This window comes from Culex quinquefasciatus, chromosome 1, assembly GCF_015732765.1.
Source record: "Culex quinquefasciatus strain JHB chromosome 1, VPISU_Cqui_1.0_pri_paternal, whole genome shotgun sequence".
Lineage (NCBI taxonomy): Eukaryota > Metazoa > Arthropoda > Insecta > Diptera > Culicidae > Culex > Culex quinquefasciatus.
Genome location: NC_051861.1, coordinates 25256652 through 25276835, shown reverse-complemented (window position 1 = coordinate 25276835; position 20184 = coordinate 25256652). Strand labels below are relative to the sequence as shown.

Here is a 20184-nt window from a genome sequence, read left to right as displayed (position 1 = left end):
CGTTCCAAAACATTCTAATCTAATGTATTTAAGTGATAACTTTTTCTATCAAAGTCTTAGTCAAGACCTGAAATAAGATGATTATAATAAAATCCGACAGATTTTTTAACTTTTTTATTGGGTTATAAAGAGCATTTCCTTAGCTTGTTACACTTGCCCCACTTTCCCCTACACGTTTTTTCTTGTTTTTTTTTTTTTCATTCAAATAATCTTCAAGTGAGATTCTCATAGGGAATTCAATGCTCTATTCATAACGTTGTCCAGCAGGCGGTCTTCGACAAAGTTGATTATCATAAAATTTTACTAAAGAATCTCTTTTAAATGAAATGAAAATGTAAGACAATGAAAATCAAGTGACTTGAGCCAGGCAATTTTTTTTTTTTTTTTGAGAGCTTAAAAAGTTATTTTTGTATAGAATTTTGTTTTTTCATCAGTATTAACCTGGGCAATTTTTATCAAATTAATTTTTTTAGACTATCAAAGATTCAGCATCAATTAAAAAAAACAATTTTATACTTGTTAGAAATAAGTTTTAGGATCGATTTGGTGTCCATTTTTACTTCACTCCTTTTACAGATGATCAAACTTCATTGAGCATTGTGGCCAACTTTGTATAGCTCCAGAAATTTTGAATCCAAGCTGGCGGCCGAAAAAGCGCAGATAAAATACTTAAAATTTTGGTTTTATAATGAAGTAGACAATCAAATTTGATTAAAATAAGGTTGCAGAACTCGTATATGTGGTTAAAAGTAAGAAAAATTTAAAACGAAAAAAAAATTGTTCGTGATTTGATTATTCGAACAATCTTGACTGTACATAAACTTCATCGAAAATCATCGAATCGTGCAATTTTTGGGCCACCCTATTTCAGCTATGATCAAAAAACCAATCGAAAACAAACGGGTCTCATTATTTTGGCCAGAGGGGGCGACATCTATATTTCACTACAGGCAACTCGGCCGTAGCCATCACAAGCTGTCAATTACGGCACCAAAACAAAGCCAGAACAAAAGAGAACTGTCATTTACGGCACCAGAACAAAAGAACAGATGTTCATTACGGAACCAAAACAAATCTTCTGCGCACTGTAAAAAAGTACAAAAACTGCATGCATAAAATGGAAAGAACCTGATCATTTTTTGATGGAAAATTTCACCGCAATTTACGTTTAAAAGGTAGGGTATGATTTTGATGTAATTTTTCTCAATTTATGGGCAAAATAGACTACCAAAGTTGGGATCATTAAAAACACATCTGGTTGATAACCTCATTTAAAGTTGCTCTCTTATCTTATGAAACGTTTAACGTAACTTTTGTGTAGTTTTTACTTTTACTACAGTAATTCAGAATTTATGTTATTTAAAAAATATAAATGAAAACATATGTTTGTTTTTACTGTGCGCAGTTTGCGCGCGGTATCAATCTCAACCCCCAAGATGGCTGCCGTTAGCATCCTCCTAATTTTGGCCAAGGAGCTTCCATGCTAAATTTGATCCAAATAGGGTAGAGGACCCAGAAATCGCCCACTTTATAGTGGCAATCTAGGAAATTTGATGAGAATTTAATGAAAATGTATGGTTTTTGGTTCTATTTGTTGTAGAACGATGATAAACTTTTTGATTTTAGGTTTCACAAGGTTTTTACAATTTACATGTTCATTTTGATAAAATTTTGCGTTTTAATAAAGTGCTTTGAAGATCCTATTTTCGCCCACCCTTGGAACCAGTTTTTGCCCACGACAAAAATCAAGTAATCCAATGAAATTATGACACAAAGCTAAGAAAATACGGTCTCCTATTGATACACAACATGTTCCCGAAGCTCAATTTCATTGATGTGCACATCTTTTGTCGTAAAATAAATTGAAGTTCAAAAAACCCTAGAAGTTTTCATTACAGATATCTTACTAATGTTGAGGTTCTTTGTTTATACTAACTAAAACCAAAACATGTTCTCACTCTCACTAAAAAAATATGACTAAATCAAAATTTGTGATAGAACTCATGTGTCCCTATTCACCCTAGATAAGAGCACTCAGTTACAATTAGCTCCATGTTGTTGTTGATTTTGTTAGGGGAGCTTTAACCCTATGGGGCATTCGCTCCCGAATTGACTCAATATAAAACTTCGAGTACCTCTTAAAGCACATGTGTAACTACTTTTCCATCCTCTGCTTAATTTCTCCTCTGTACCAGTAAACTTTTACTACATTTGATCTAGGTGTCCCATATCTTAGCTTAGGTTAATTTTTGAACTGATGTTTATACCAAAACCCCCTTTTGAATGAAAGGAATAAATATGATTATTTATCCTTAAAAAATAATCTAGAATGTTCCAAATATATTTTCAAGCACATTTCGCTGCGATTAGATAAGTTTTTATGGTAAACGAAAACTGGTTCTAGGTAAAATCTTAAAACACAATACTAGATTTCGCCCTGGACGAAAATTGGATCGCATGTTTCTTCATGACCTCAGAAATCGCGCACTTTATTTTATTGAAATAACCTTTGGTAAACGTTTCAAACAGGTATATCACTAGATTTTCTTTTTTTTTTTTTTTTTAATTTATATTTATTCAAATTTCTTTTCCATGTACATTCATTCTGTTAAAATATTATTGAGTGTCCAATCACAAACGATGACTTTTCACCTCAATTTTAAATACTAGCAACTTTCATTTATTCATGAAATATTGTAGCTTTCGCTATTCAGTGATTTCAAATGTAGGAGGTCCTACATGTACAAAAGGGAAAAGGGATACCTTAAAACTAACTTATAAACTATATAAAGAGCGGATCAATGCAGCTGAAGACTGCAATGATTTTTGTCGAAATGCATCAATTATCTTATTGGACATAACATCCAAAGTGTCAACTTCGGCTAATTGATGAAGTTCACTGGTGCTGAACCAGGAGGAAGTTTCAGAATCATTTTCAGAATTTTGTTCTGAATCCTCTGAAGTTTTTCTTCCTGGTTAAGCAACAGCTTGTCCAGATCGGCACAGCATAAAGCATGGCAGGTCTGAAAATTTGTTTATAAATTAACAGTTTATTCTTGAGACAAAGTCTAGAATTCCTGTTTATAAGTGGATACAAACATTTAATATATTTGTTACATTTAACCTGGATACTTTCAATGTGATCCTTGTAAGTAAGGTTTTTGTCAAAACCAAGTCCAAGATATTTCACTTGATCCTCCCACTTTAAATTTACCTCATTCATCTTTATAATGTGATGACTTTTTGGTTTAAGAAAATCAGCCCTTGGTTTGTGAGGGAAAATAATAAGTTGAGTTTTGCAGCATTTGGAGTAATTTTCCATTCTTTCAAATAAGAATTGAAAATATCCAAGCTTTTTTGTAATCTTCTTGTGATGACACGAAGGCTTCTGCCTTTGGCGGAGATGCTTGTGTCATCAGCAAAAAGTGATTTCTGACATCCTGGGGGCAAATCAGGCAAGTCAGAAGTAAAAATATTGTATAAAATTGGACCCAAAATGCTTCCTTGAGGGACGCCAGCACGTACAGGTAGTTGATCAGATTTGCTATTCTGATAACATACCTGCAGAGTACGATCCGTCAAATAATTTTGAATAATTTTCACGATATAAATCGGAAAATTAAACCTTTTCAATTTCGCAATCAAACCTTTATGCCAAACACTGTCAAATGCTTTTTCTATGTCTAGAAGAGCAGCGCCAGTAGAATAGCCCTCAGATTTGTTGCTTCGAATTAAATTTGAAACTCTCAACAACTGATGAGTAGTTGAATGCCCAAGGCGAAATCCAAACTGCTCATCAGCGAAAATTGAATTTTCATTAATGTGCGTCATCATTCTATTAAGAATTATTCTTTCGAATAATTTACTAATAGATGAAAGCAAACTAATGGGCCGATAGCTTGAGGCTTCAGCAGGATTTTTATCCGGTTTCAAAATCGGAATTACTTTGGCATTTTTCCAACTACTGGGAAAATATGCCAAATCAAAACATTTGTTGAAAATTTTGACCAAGCAACTTAAAGTTGCTTCTGGTAATTTTTTAATTAAAATGTAAAAAATGCCATCCTCACCAGGGGCTTTCATATTTTTAAATTTTTTGATAATAGATTTTATTTCATTCAGATCCGTATTAAAAACTTCATCTGATGAAAATTCTTGTTCAACAATATTCTGAAATTCTATTGAAATTTGATTTTCAATAGGACTCAAAACATTCAAGTTGAAATTATGAGCACTCTCAAACTGCTGAGCAAGTTTTTGAGCTTTTTCCCCATTAGTTAATAGAATATTATCACCATCTTTTAAAGAAGGGATGGGTTTTGAGGTTTCTTAAGAACCTTTGAAAGTTTCCAAAAGGTTTGGAATAAGGTTTAATTTGTTCGACATCTCTTGCGAACTTTTCATTTCGCAGGAGAGTGAATCTGTGGTCAATAACCTTTTGCAAATCTTTTGAATTCGCTTCAGTGCAGGATCACGAGAACGTTGATACTGTCTTCGGCGAACATTTTTCAGACGAATCAGAAGCTGAAGATCGTCATCAATAATGGGAGAATCAAATTTGACTTGGACTTTAGGAATAGCAATATTCCTAGCATCCAAAATTGCATTAGTTAAAGATTCCAAGGCTGAATCAATATCAGCTTTGGTTTCTAAAACAAAATCATGATTTAAATTATTCTCAATATGATGCTGATACCTGTCCCAATTAGCTTTGTGGTAATTAAACACAGAACTATTGGGTCTGGTAACTGCTTCATGAGAAAGTGAAAAAGTTACTGGAAGATGATCAGAATCAAAATCAGCATGAGTCACTAAAGGACCACAATACTGACTTTGATTTGTCAAAACCAAATCAATTGTTGATGGATTTCTAACAGAAGAAAAGCAAGTTGGCCCATTCGGGTATAAAACCGAATAAAGACCAGAAGTGCAATCTCTGAACAGAATTTTACCATTGGAATTTACTTTTGAATTATTCCAAGATTGGTGTTTGGCATTAAAATCACCGATGATCAAAAATCGAGATCTATGCCGAGTAAGTTTATTCAAATCCCCTTTGAAATAATTTTTATTTTCCCCAGTGCATTGGAATGGCAAATATGCAGCTGCAATCATAATTTTCCCAAAAGAAGTTTCAAGTTCAATGCCCAAACTTTCAATAACTTTTAACTTAAAGTCACGTAACGTGCTATAAGTCATACTACGGTGGATAACTATTGCAACTCCACCGCCATTTCGATTCATTCGGTTATTAGTTATAACTTTATAATCTGGATCACTTTTCAAATAAGTGCCAGTTTTTAAAAATGTTTCGGTTATAACAGCAACATGCACGTTATGAACTCGTAAAAGTTGAAAAATTCATTTTCTTTCGCTTTTAAAGAGCGAGCATTAAAATTCATAATATTGATGGAATTACTTAGATCCATGATTAAACTTCAGGGTAAGAACAACATCATTCGCAAATTTTAATCCAATCTGGATTGCTTCCATCATGGATGTAGCATTACTCATTGTTTGAATCAAACCAAACAGTGAGTTTTGCAAAAAGTCATTTTTCAAACGTAACATCGCCGAGATCAGAAGATCCCAAAGCGTTGCCAGCAGAAAAATTTTCAAATGAGATTTGAGGTACCTGCCCAATTTCAGAAAGATTGGTAGAGGATTTAAAATTCGTGGATGAACCCGAAACGACGTTAGCATAAGAAATGCCATTGTTGTTACCTAACTTTTCCACGGTAGGGGTATTTCTAGAATTGTTCGAGTGAGACAGCACGAACGTTTGATTTAAAGATGCAGGTACAACCTGACTTTGAGAAAATTTCGGTTTGGATTTCGGCTGATGCTTAGCACGAGAATCCAAAACCTTTTTCTGATGGGGCAATCCCAGAAATTTGATTTGTGATTTCCACCACAATTTGCACATTTAAATTGGGTGACTTCTTTCACGGGACAATTGTCCTTGTCGTGAGAAGAATCCCCGCAAACCATGCATTTTGGAACCATGGCGCAATGATCAGTACCGTGACCGAATGCCTGGCAACGCCGGCACTGGGTCAGATTCTGGCCATTACCGCCATGTTTCTTAAAATGCTCCCACTTTACCCGTACATGGAACAAAAACTGAACTTTGTCCAAAAGTTTCAAATTGTTGATTTCATTTCTGTTGAAATGAATCAGATAAAATTGTGAAGTCAAACCAAAGCGAGAAATATTCCCGTTTGATTTTTTCTTCATTGGTATTACTTGGGATGGGGCAAAGCCAAGCAACACCTTAAGTTCGTTTTTGATCTCATCCACCGACAAGTCGTTGGAGAGACCTTTCAAGACCGCCTTGAATGGCCGAGCATTCTTGGTCTCATACGTGTAGAAATTGTGTTTGTGGTTTTCAAATAACCAACAAAAGTTTGGTGATCTTGTAAAGATTCCGTCAACAAGCGACATTCTCCTCTTCGACCAAGCTGGAACGAAACCTTCAAATTGCAAGTTTCCTTGCAATTCTTCAGTTGCGTTCGAAAGCTGGCCAAATCGGAGACGGAAGTCACAACAATTGGCGGAGCCTTTACTCGTTTCTCGACGGCAGAAGGCTCAGTACGAGGAGAAGGTTCCTTGTCATCAGTTTCGGATAAAACACCGAAACTGTTTGTCAATGGAATTGGAGGATTGACCTCACATTCAGAATCAGAATCAGACCTCAGAAGAGGCTGTTTTCTTTTTCTGTTTCCGTTAGCCGGTTTAGCGTTCAAACGCTTCACCGACGTAACGACCAAATCTTCAGAAGATTTGCGTTTACCTTTGTTTTGACGCATTTTGCAAGCAAAGTTCTCTTAAAAAGATGGCTTCGTTTGTAAAATACAACAAAATTTCAGGCGGGGTTAGTCTTGAAAAGACTGTTTAGAATTTTGGAAAATAACTCAGGTAGTCTTTAAAAAGACTGTGAATTTTGTTTTGAAATAACTCTGAGCTTAGGTAGTAAAAAATACCGCAGCTCTAGTGTCCGTTCACCATGAAGGTTCGCAAGACACTGACCATCACTAGATTTTCATGAAATTCAGACATACAGTGAACTAATGAATTATTCATTTACATTATTTTTTGCAAAATGAGTTGTTTTCCTTCATTAACATTATTACCCGCTGTAGGCTAAATTGGCAAAAAATATGGCGGCTGCAGTAATGCTTTTTTTGAAAAGCTTATAAAAACTAAATAAACAATACAAATTCATCAGGTAAGTTTCAATAAGTACTAGAAATGAATGAAATTGTGAACCTGCATAATAAATTAAACCAAAAAATGGTATAAGTTTGCTAAATACAGATTGAATCCAGTAGGTGGGCGAAAACTGGAGCAGGGCGAAAACTGGGTCCTCTACCCTAGGAGCACTTTTGATTTGGATCCTTTTCTGTAAGTTTTTTTTTAATTTTTCGTACTCTTGCTAGTGCCTCAGTTGAAGAAAAAAATGTTCCAAAATTCCAAGTAATACAATCCAAGTCTGCATTAAATAACATACATACATAAAACGTTCAAAGAAATGTTTTAAAATAATTTTTCTTCTAAAAAACAAGCAACTTTACGTCCCGTTTCCTCGTCACAAAAGGATTCACCACGTTCCCACATATTCCACCACGGGGCCTCATCGCCGCAGCACTTCTGGCACTTTTGTTCCCGTCGCTGTTGTTTTCGTTGATGTTATTGTTTGCGTAATGGATTTGAGTGCGTGAATAAGAAGAAGCGTCAACACAAACACACAACGCGGGGGCGGGCATTGTTTGGCCATGAAATAACTACCCTTTCCGGTTTGCGTGGGTGTATGTACGTCTGTCTGTTTTACCAAAACTAACAACAGTGGGTCCACCGGATGTTGATACATGCTGAAATTTTAGATTACTATTATTATTATTTATTTTTATTTTCGTACAATTTGAGAAGATAATTATGATTTGCCCAAAGTTGAATGTTGGGTTTTTGAATTATAGATCAAATCAACCAAATGTCAGCAAAACAAGACCCACTGTAGTTCCGAATTAGCTGTGGTCGGAGTCCCACTACAACCACACAGGGCAACAATGAGTTGGGCCCCGGAGGGGCAAACAAAGTTGTCTGTCGCGTTGTGGGAAAAGCCTAAAACAAATAGAGCGTATCAGCAACCATCATTGTTGTTGCTGTTACGGCGGATTCCACTGTCAACCCCTACTCAGCCAGAGAGGGTTGTGGAAACGGTGCGTTTCATCCCTACCGATCCTTAATTAGACCCACCGACCGGTGTGTGACGGTGATGATTATGTTGATGCCACCATGGGTATTTTGGTGGTTGTGTTTGAACAAGGGACTAGGGCTTATCACTAATAAATTATGGAAGATAATAGATTCGATGTGGGGCTCTGGGTAATGGTAGTAAAATAAGCTGTACTTGAATTATTTTGACCAAACAATAACTAAAAAATATCGCTTTTCTTCCTCCTCACTTGCAGACTGTACTGCTACGCCCAGAAGCACGTCAAGTCGATACGGGCCGTGACGAGGCCGGGCGAGATCAGCGAAAAGCGCTACCGCAGCATACGACGGCCCAAGGCGAACTGCGCCAGCAGCATCAACAAAAAGCTCAAACTGCGCCAGCTGGCCCAGCAGGCGTCCTCGCCGTACCACGTGTCCGACCACAAGGCGGCCATTACCGTGGGCGTCATCATGGGCGTCTTCCTAGTTTGCTGGGTACCCTTCTTCTGCGTCAACATCATCGCGGCGTTCTGCAAGACCTGCATCGGACCGCAAACGTTCAAGGTGCTGTCCTGGCTCGGGTACTCCAACTCCGCGTTCAATCCGATCATCTACTCGATCTTCAACACCGAGTTCCGCGAGGCGTTCAAGCGTATCCTAACGACGCGGAGTTCGTGGTGCTGCGGCCAGGAGATGGGTAACATCTACCCCCGGCACAGCGACCGCTACGTGACGGATTACGCCGCCAAGAACGTCGTCATGAACTCGGGCCGGTCGTCGGCCGACCTGGAGCAGGTATCCGCCATCTGACCTTACTAGAACAACATCAACAACACCGAAGTCTAACTCGCGAAGCACCACCATCACGACGCGTGGAGGGGTTTCTGGAGAGAGGGATTTTTTCGGTGCCAAGTACCTAGGCATAACTAATCGTTTCTGTTTTGTTCGTAATGGTTAAACTTTAGGTTTTGTACAGAGATAAAATATGTGTAAATAACTGATCGGTAAAATGTTTATGTTTACGCGAGTACTAACCCTAGCACACACTCAACGTACGCACAAATGAGCAAAGAAGTTTGGCTGTCGGTAGTAGAATGTACCAACAACTTTTAATTTTATGTTCATTTAAAACATCGTCAGTTTATTTAAAATGATAATTTGGCTGCAAAAAAAAGTTTGATGATTTGGTGACCAAAGACGAACTGTTAAGTAAGTATCTAGTTTTCACTCTATATTGATAACGTCATACATCAAGTTCCTGAATGCTCCGAAAGTCGTACAGCATTCAAAAATATTTACTTTTTTATGCAAAAACTAATCCAAATCTTTAACAAAACACAACTCTAGAGTTTTGAATTGTAAAGGTCCAATTAACATAGGAAACTCCACAGCTTTAAGGATCTTTTTGAAAAAAAAACTCTAGATCTGATTACGACTGTTTAGAGTTGATGTACTAGGTTCTATCTTATTCAGCCAAATATTTATCAAAACAAGCAATAAGTATCACCAAATTCTTAACACTTTATAACAGTTATGTTACGGCCAACACTTCGACGTGCTCGTGCTATCTTTTGAACGTTCCGAGAAAAACGCGTTTCAATAAATAAACAAAACGGAATATCAAACATGTTCTGTTTGGCAGACCATTGGTCAGTGACCAAATTGTGCATTGTCTTAAAATGTGGTTAAAGCTGGTTGCTGGATTCCCAAGTTACAATCAAAAAGGCATACTTACAAGTGACAAAATGTCCTCTGACTAACTTCCATTTGGACAGTTGTCGCACTTGCAGAATGTGACAAGATAGCACGATCAGATTGCAACTACTTTCTTATAAAGAATGACAACATCACACGGAGACTGCATTTTTTTTTTTAGTGAAAATACTCAGACATTTTAAAAACGTAGCTGAAAACACGTACAGAACAACTGAAAATTTGTTAACTGATTTGAAGGTCTCGGGACCAGAGAGCCCACAACTAAAAATATTTTTCAATGATTTTTTAAGATGTTTCACGAAACATATCCAAAAATAGGGAATATTTTTTAACAGGATAATGAGAAAGGATTTTTTGACAAAAATGTTATCGAGATTCGGTACAATAATTTAACTTAAACCACCGTGCGTCTCCAGCAAAATGTACTTGTAATTTATTTTGATGGAGAAGCATTGTACTCTGTGTTCGATTGCCGTTTTTTTTCGAAAAAAAACATATCTCAGAATCCTGTAATAGACACATTCCGCCGTGACGTTGCAACGCTTTGACTTTTCTTTTTTCAGTATTTCGGCTGTAACTAAAAAAATACATTGAAAAGGTACTTATGTTATTACAGATTCGGAAAGTACATTAAATTTCCTATAAGAAACAATGTTGAAACATTATTTTAAGCGAATATTCTATTTTTGAGAGGGGAATATGTAGCGTGACGTTGCAACGCGTGACTTTTTCTCAATCCTGGCCCAATTCATGTTTCGCCATTAACTCTGCTCTGTTAAATGGCAAATTTGGAGTTCTTCTTCCATTTTTAGTGTAAAATTGACCAACAAATCGAATGCAATCATTAGTTTTTCGAAAAAATCAAACCTCGATTTTTAAAGACCATTAACATTTCGTGACGTTGCAACGCACTGTTTTTGAAAACAGGGTTTTTCGTTGCGTTGCAACGTCACGAAATTTTAGTTTCAAAATAAATCATAGTTTTTGTTAGTTTGAGCAACTTCAGGTTATGATTTTATTATAAGACATTAATAGACAATACAAGGACATGTGAATTGATTGGCCCGCCCATGTTAGACCCCCCCCCTAAACCGCTTTCACAGTAGCAGTACGATATAGCATTTTCATAGTAAAAAATATTTGTATTATTCGATTATCACGAAGGACAGCCCCCCCCCCCCCTCCCACCTCCTCTATCCATGTTATGGGGCGTCCATGCATTACGTAACGCCGTAATATCAAGGGGGAGGGGCGGGGTTCGAGGATTTATACAAAAAAATGTATCGGAAATGTATTACCAGGGGGTGGAGGGGGTCTAAAAATATAAATGTTTTGTTACGTAATGCAAGAACGCTCCCTTAATATTTTAATCGTTTTGGGAAATTTACAAAACACGTGGAAGTTTTAGAAGGGAGGTATGGAGCTTCAAGTTTTCAGGAGGGCAGAAATTTATAACTAAAGTGCCCATATCGTTTGTCGATGGCCCCTAAGGGGTGATCTGCAAACAACGTAACTTATTTTGTTGACTTTTGTGCTTTTTAAATTAAATTTCAGGAAATAATAAAACTGTTTACCTGCGCAACATAACATTTTTAATTGCGAACAACTAAACGTTGCATACAACTTATTTAGGTAAGGGTTCGTCCAACAACAAAGTGACAAAAGTTTGTAAAAAAACAATCGAATCACGTGATTATTATTGTTTGGTGAATTTCACCGTAAATTGGTCTACATAAGGGTGTGCGATAAAAAAAAATCGTTGCGTTGTATTAGAATGAACCCTCACATAAATCAGTTTATCATAAAGGGGCCATCCAGTAACCACGTGATTATTTTTTTGAAAGTTATAGAATTTTTCCCCATTGTGAACATCGGTCTATTTTGATTTACTCAACAAGTTTTATAAAATACCTACTTTTTTTGAGTTGCTACAAACCTAAGTGACGGAATTTGTGAATGATCCATGTACAATTTTTCTGTAAATAGGCTCGGAAACATTATAAAAAACATATATAATATTTATTATCCTTTGATCTCCAACAATCAACTACGCATACACCTTTTTTGCCATGTGACCAATATGATTTAAAATTTCGTGACGTTGCAACGCAAACTTAAACCTGTTGTAATCTAGACAACCAATTTAGTCGCTCTAGGTTGCATTTGAAAGCTCTTTCCAAGTACAAAGAGCATCCGAAATATCAAAATGATTGAATGTTTAGTTTTCTGTTGACATAAACAACTGTCCCTTTTTCGTGACGTTGCAACGCAATAAAATGGTAAACTTACACTAGTTTGAAAAAATACTTAGGGGAGAGTGGGGAGACTTGATCCCCTTTTTTTGTATCGCACATAACTCTGTCAATTTCGCACAAAACTATAAACTTTTTGCATGAATTGAAAGCTTTAACATTCATCTATGTTTGGCTAATAAGGGTGTTTCATCAGATATACTCTTCGAGTTATGCCAAGCGTTTTAAAAAGATATTTTAAACCGGCATTATAAAAATATTAGGGGTAACTTGATCCCCCTTTCAACATTTTGAAGAAATCTTAAGCAAAATGTTTCTTATTCATCCAAACTTTTAATTTTCTATAAGTTACAGCAATTTCACATAAAACCTGTACGTTTGTGTTCAAAATATAACAAGTTTAGTATGTAAAATATTTAAAAACTTAAAATATTATTTTTTAGACCAAATTTAAGCATGTTTTCAAATGCTGGAAATTTTTGTTTACAAAACTTGTGAAAAAGGTTCTAACTGCAGTAAGTTATGTACAACTATACTAAAGGAAACTATGTACGAAAACCCAGCCCAATTAATTAATCTTGGGGGTGATTCCAGTGACTGTAAAAATGCAGGGATCAAGTCTCCCTAAACGCACTTTTTCTAACAATTGATTGTAAAAATAGAATGACGATAAATTTAACATCAAATGCGTAAGGGTTTTGGAGTTGATAAGTTTATCAAAAAAATGATATACAAAAAAATTTTTTTTGAATAATTTTTTAGTGTTTTCTATGCTTATCAAAAAAAGAAAAAAAGATCTCTTGGAAGTTTTTTGCAGCTCGTTTTAGAAAAATTTGTGTAACTCAATCTAAACATTTTTTAATTTTTTTCTTTGTTTTCTACAATGAGTTTTAGTTAATTTCGCACAACTTTCTAGAACAAAGCTAATTGTTTTACCCACATGCTGACGAGATACAGGCTTGGGATCAAGTGTCCCCGGGGATCAAGTCTCCCCACTCTCCCCTAACTTAAGATAAACTGTAAATCCATGACATTTCCGTTTAGTACATCTAAAAACCTACAAAATGCAATTAAAAGAATAATTTTTGGATTTTATTTCGCTGAAAACCAGGAGTTTTTAGAAAAATGTTTTAAAACGCTGATTTCATCACAAATTGTTGCAAAACTTAATCAACTTGTACATAATGATATTCAAAAGTTCAATTAACGAAAACCATGATTTTTGAAGCTTCAAGTAGTCTAGAATCGAGGAAAAATATCCAAATAGCTCATACACACTTTTCAAAATTTCATCCTAAGGTGTACATTGCCGGAGAATGTGTCAATAGTAGTTTTTGCAATTCCGTCGTAAAACTACTTACTTTTCCTGTCATTCTTGAACGACGAAATAGCCTACTTTTCTGTACCAAAAATAACAGAATTGAATAGCAACACTTTTCACAATAAATGCTGTTCTACTTTTCAGCACTCAAAGGGGGGCTGAAAATTTGAACTTTTCAGCACTTGTTTCGAAAAGTAACACTTTTCAAAAAAATTATTTAAACGAGTTACTGACAAAATACATGAAAATTTGAAATAAAATTTCAATCAGTGTGTGTTTTTGGAATTGCAAAAAATGTTGTATGGAACTCGTTGCAAAACTTGATTTTTTCAGCACTCTTTGTATTTATCCAACTCGGTGAACCTCGTTGGATAAATGTACGATTCGTGCTGAAAAAATCCTCTTTTTGCAACTTGTTGCATAAACTACTATTACTACTAGAGCTCTTCAAGATAGTTACAGCATATCAATTTGGACCACGGTAGGATAAAATTCTCTTCAAAACTTCTTCATGAGTTTGGAAGAGTACTTGAAGAGAGTGTTATCCTACCGCGGTCCAAACTGCTATGCTGTAGCTATCTTGAAGAGCTCTTGTAGAACTCCTGGAAAAAAATGTTACTTGGGATGTTACGTAAAGCGTTACGTAAAAATAATTCCATCTTTTAAAGAAAAAAGCTTTTTGATCCCGAGACATTCAAATCAGCTTGTTTTCATTCGATCTGTAAGTGTACTCAGTAGGGTGCCCAGAAAAAATGACCACCTGTTCCACAAACGGAAAACGTTTTTTTTGGGTTATTTTAAGCATCTATGTAAGTTTTGAGCGAAATTGGATGAGATTAACTCATTGATACTCGAGCCTAAAGTTGGTGAAAAAAATATTTTCCATACATAAATGACTCTTTTGAATAGCTAATAACTTTTCAGGGTCAACTCTTACAGCTTTGGTATGTTCTACAAAGTTGTAGAGCATTAAATTTCCAATGAGAATCTCACGTTTGGGAATATTTTGAAGAAAAAAGTGCACCGTGCAGATCAAACCGTAAGAAAGTTGGGGTTTCCATATATATTTTTTCGATTTTTCCCATACAATCTTCACCTCCGAGTATCAATGGGTAAATGTTGACCGATTTTGCTTATATTTGGCCCAGAGTCCTACAATAGCTCTAGAAACAATATTCTGCTTGTGGAGAGAGGTTTTGAAAAAAAGGTCCATATTCTGGGCACCCTAGTACTCAGCTATATTTATAGATTAAATCTCAATTTTTTTTCGCTTAAAGCCCAAGAAAGATGATTATCTTTTAAAGCGTGACAAGCTGAAATTGGTTGAGCCGCTCCGAAGATATGAATTCTATTTGTTTTCTATAAATAGTAAAAAGCGCTTATTTTTGACAACCGTAATTCGGTTAGGACCACTCTAATCATCAAAGTTTGACAAAAAAATAATAAAATAAAGTAAATACGTCAAATGCTGTATCAAGTAGGCGAATACCCGTTTCACCCCTTATCCAACAAATTGTTAAAAAATATTTTAATTCATTCTAAATGGCATTTTTTCCAATCAAATTTACAACTCCATTACTTCTAACTTACGTGAAATTTTCCGAGGATTCCGAATATGACAAAACTGATACCAAAAGGTGCCGCTATCTTTTGACTTATGGGCGTTGGAAGCTGTTGCAAAAAGATGTAAGGGTTTTAAAAAAAACATTTTAACAGCAATTTGTAAAACCTGGATGTCTATTGCCCATTTTGAAGTGCTTCAAAAGACTCTTCGAACGCTTCTAAGAGAGTTGGAATTGATGAAGTTTTACGGAAATGCGAGAAATTTTAAGATTTTTTATGTTTTTTCAACCTCAAACTTCAAAGCCCGTTTCACCCCAATTCCGTTTGTCGTTGACAAACAAACGCTGAAAGTTTCATCCAAATCGGGGCACCTCGATACGACCTCTAGAACAAACCGAACAATATTTAAAAATTCTGCAGCTTTATAATTTTCTTTGAAAAATTCGGGAGCGATTTTTTTTAACGTGTTTCACCTCTTCTCTTGTTCACTCGTAGTGAAAATTCACAAGAGAAAAATATTTGTTTAGCAAATTCTCCATTCCTGGCCTTATAATATTTCAAGAACAGTAGTCGTCTCCATCAAGAAATATCTAAACATTTACCTTGGATTCCTAAATAGGGACCAAAATTACCCCTTAGGACACAATTTTAAGAAAATCTAGGAGGATCCGGGGAAATAACTGTGTGAAGAATGGTGTTGTAATTTTGGTATGATATTTGAACAAAAATAACTTCCTTCAGCCAAACAACTTTTGCTCAACTGACTCGATAACCAGATCCACTATCGCTTAAATATATCAAAGACACAAGAAAAAAAACACGAAAATAACGAACGAGAATAGTCAAAACAAGCAATCTTACGAGTATAAGTTAGTCATCCCCGTGTACGATTGGAAACAAGAGAAAAATGTTACTATAACCTATCGCAAATGAAAAACGGGCAATACGAATAGTTAGGCAAAAGTTTAGTACTAAATTTCGTTCTCCACACAGCAGTTCCATCCAGGGTGACACTTAACTTGCGAGGGACCCTTTCGACCAATACACACCTGTTACCTGTAAATATGAACCAGCAACATTTGCACCAAAGTCAATCAAAACCTAACTGAAAATTTCCACTTCGTTGAAGATTGAGCTGAGAAACTCCCCGTTCGTTCGATTTCGTGGGCAACAAAGCAGATGTTTATGTTTCGCTGTTGTTGATGTTGAAAATTATACCAAATAAAAAAGGGGTTCCACCGAAATTTAAGGCACAAAAAAACCCGAACCGTTACCGTATGTAGAAGATAGCAATTAGTGTAAACTCGACGATAAGAAAAACAACACTTTGGAGGGCTTAGATTAGGCAAAAAAATGAGAAATTCCAATAAATCCACCACCACATATCCTTAGCGACCTAGGGCCAAACTCTATTAAATGTGTGAGAATGAATCAAACCAAAGGAAAACGCTTAGTGTTTAGTATAGAAAACACTGTCCTTCCCCTCTGAAAAAGATGCCCAATAAGTAGGAATAGTAGTGTAGTGTAGTGTAGGTCGATCGCAGCTGGTAACAATTACCAGCTTAGTGCTACTCTGATAAAAAAAATCCATGTTTAGGCGTTAAGTTTTAAGGAGATTAAACTACTTGTTAGGGCACGGTGGGCTTCTATGATAAATGAGTTGAAAAAAAACCCGGTACGGTAAATGAGTCTCAAACACACAAACACGTAAATATATAAATATTGAAGAAAAGATACTAATATGATTATGCGAAAAAGACTGATTACTGTTTATTTAAATGAAACGTGGTGAATACTATCAGTGACAAGTAAACCAGATTGATGACATTAATTTAGCACAAACAGGCAAGCATTTATAGGGAAACGCAGCTGCAAATGATAGCAAAATTTAGAGGAAATGAGAGTAACCTATGGAAAGAAGTATAATTTATTTATATGAAAAAGAAACAAATTATTTTTTCTATTACTAAAGGACAAATCGTCCTGTGCTCACAGACACAAAAAGTCACCGCGAACAATCCTGATGATACAATTGTTACTATGAACCCAAAAGGAAACCACTATTAACTATTACTAGAACTTTAATCAAACGGACAGTCAGTGAAAAAACCAAACAATTCTAAGTTGGTCCTCCTTTTCTCAGAATACAGGAAATGTGTGCAGTAAAGTTAAAAAAAATAGCAAAAAACAACTCTATTTTGTACATGGAAACTTGGAAACCCAACTATTATAGCAAACTGGACAAGTGACACACTTACACAAAACACAAACTCACAGATAGGTCTATGATTGTTCTTTGTTGTGAATAGTTTAAAACAACCAAAACAAAAAAGAAAAACAAGCTCTAAATACAGCTCGATTTGAAAGACAACCTCGTTGGCAATTATTTACAGAAGCAATATTGAGAAACCTTCGGTTCGATTTTCAATATCCAAATCGAATGAAAATAGCCCCAAGCCAGTTAATCAGAAAAGATTAATTTGTTGTCACGGGAAAAGAAGGGTTTCGTGTTGATTTTCTCCCTCCCTCGCTCGAATTGAATGGAAGAAAAACTTTGAATAAATTACATCGATTTCGTCCCTTGGCGAGCCAACTCTTACAGTTTGGTAGGAATCGTGGGAGGAAACGAAAACAAGCAGAATGATTTTTTCAAACTTTAGTCTATGTCCTCTCTGTACTTCCACATTACCCTCATCATGCATACTTTTTACTTCCCGCCAAAAACCCTTTAATGCCCACGCATTTTCCAAACTGTCACTCGTCCGTCATCCGATTTGCAACTCGTTTTTCTTTCTGGCGCCACTCTAAAACAACAGACGGGAAAACGGCCCCAGAAAACGCATTTGGTCACTTCCATCACAAAGCATTTGCACGAATCACACATGACAAGGGTACGAAAAGGGGATTTTCGATGTTATGTTTTTATCCCTTTACATATGTTTTTGTTTTCGTCTCGAGGTGTTGTAATTTAAAAACCAATTTTTAAATTTTGATCATTTCATAAAAATGTCAGACCAACAAGTGCCAAAATTTTAATTCCTTGTTTATTAAAAATATGTGTGCTTATTTGTCATTGCTTCATTGGATATTATTATCGACTAAGGTTGCAGATTTGCGCCATTCTCATTCAATCAATTGAAAAAATAATAAAGTTCGTAGATGACGCAGTTACTCTTAGAGCGTTGGCTGTCGGTGATGGTTCTAGAAATAGTGCCCAGAAATAGTAAATTGAAATGGAAAACTAATCACAATATGTCAAATCGTGCCTTCCATGTAATAAGGGTACATAACATAAACTTAAACAAGAGTGTATCCCTTTCAAACCTTATGTAAACTATCATTTAAGTGAAAGGGATACATTCTTGTTTACAAAACATATGTGCCCTTTTTAAATGTTAGGCTCCAAATGCTTCAACAAACAACATTTTCATAAAATCATTTTTTTATCGATCTGTTTATGAGAAACACACAAAACTTCCACAAAACTCAAAATCAAATTACTCGCTCTACGGCATTCCCTTGGCGTTCTCGATTGCGAGATTCCTACTCGAAACTAGGTGTCCGATGTAAACAAACAGTCTATCCCCCTCCTTCTAGTGACAGTTCACGTTGAGTAAGAAAGGGATAGGATGCTTGTTTACATCTACGGATTCGCCCTATTGAAAATTTAATACGGAAGTGAATATTTTTCAAAATTATTAAACGAGTTAAATTCTTCAGATACTATAGCTTCAGAGATGTTTTTATAGGAAAAAATACACAAACCTTTTATTAAAGATTACAAATTTAATAATGTTTTAATTCTTGACTGGACTTTCCCATTCATCAACCAGCCAGAACCCAAAGAACGAAGGGAAGTCGTTGGAGAAAAATCGCGCCATTAAAATTTTTAATGAGCACCCATTGTGTAAACGTCAAGTTGACTGAAACTGAACTCGTCCTATTTTCGACGACCCCCGTTGCCAGAGAGTTTGCGTTCGTGCAGCCTCCGAGGGTGGTGGTGATAAAATTAGTAACAAAGTTATAAAGCTGCAAGACAGGTTTGGCGGAAGAACTGCCGCTGCCAACAGATGAGACACTCTTCCGGGTGAATAGGCCAGCTTAATTATGACAGATCCCAGACGCTGAGCTGGGACTTGGCTTTCACTTAATAAGGGTGAGGGTACCTATTTTGGGTCTATCTACGAAGAATTTGCGGGGCACAAAAAAAATCAAGAAAATACTTTTTTAAGCACAGTGCTAGCACAAGTTGCAAAGATTGTTTGTTTATATCACACCAAGGTGAAGGAGATGTAACATTTAATTAGTCAATCACTCAGGTGAGGGAATTTTAATTTGAAGTTAATGTTGCAGTCATTTTGAAACTTTTGAATATTTCTCATCGCAAAAGCCGACACTGATGAGAGAAACTTTTTCACCGTCAGATTATATTTGATTTTCTCCTACCTTTTCTTTTCAGGACGACCAGGAATACTTTGAAATATTTTGACTTTGACAGAATGAAGCAGGGAGTTGAAGCCAATTTTCAAATTTAAATGCACAAAGTTTTCTTCTAAATAAACAGCAATCTATTGTACATTCATCACAGCTGAAACCAAGCTTTGTTTGCAAATACCAGAATCCGAATTCCACTCAACCTTAAAACAACTCACAATGCAATCCATTCCCAACATCAGTAACCATCTGCTCTCATGCTGACTTGATACTGACCAGTGAATCCAACACAACCGGGTGAGGACAAAAGGGCTCGGAATCCTCTGAAAAGCATCCCGTCCAACGTCCAACCAAACAACGAAACGCAGTTGAGGTTGCTGGTACGCCTGCTGAATGCAAACTATTTCCAGCGCCAACGATGGTGCGGTTCTGCGAACGAATTCCGGGTCCAAAATCGCCGATCCATGTTGGATGTGCATTGATGCGAAATCTTAGAAATACCCTCCGGTCGAAACTACACGGCGAACGTGCTGTTCAAGGAACGTAACGATAGTTGAACCTGGATGGACTGTTGTCGTTGGTAGTATTAGCGATAACGTGCTCTCTTAGCACGATTGCCATTGCACACTATCAACCATAATAAATCATATCTCATAATGGTAGTTTATGCAACAAGTTGCGAAA

General features: G+C 36.1%; 1 protein-coding gene across 7 annotated transcripts in view; it reads left to right on the top strand.

Moving 5' to 3' along the window:
• The window catches only part of LOC6031670 (dopamine receptor 1), a 361738-nt gene extending 342078 nt beyond the window's left edge, over positions 1-19660 (top strand). For all 7 annotated transcript variants that reach the window (XM_038248920.1, XM_038248923.1, XM_038248919.1 and 4 more), the window contains 2 exons: positions 8472-9009; positions 19526-19660. In XM_038248920.1, coding sequence (XP_038104848.1) covers positions 8472-9009; positions 19526-19555 — 568 coding nt within the window. In that variant the 3' untranslated portion in view covers positions 19556-19660. The remainder of the gene's footprint in view (positions 1-8471; positions 9010-19525) is intronic.
• Positions 19661-20184: the final 524 nt, after the last annotated feature.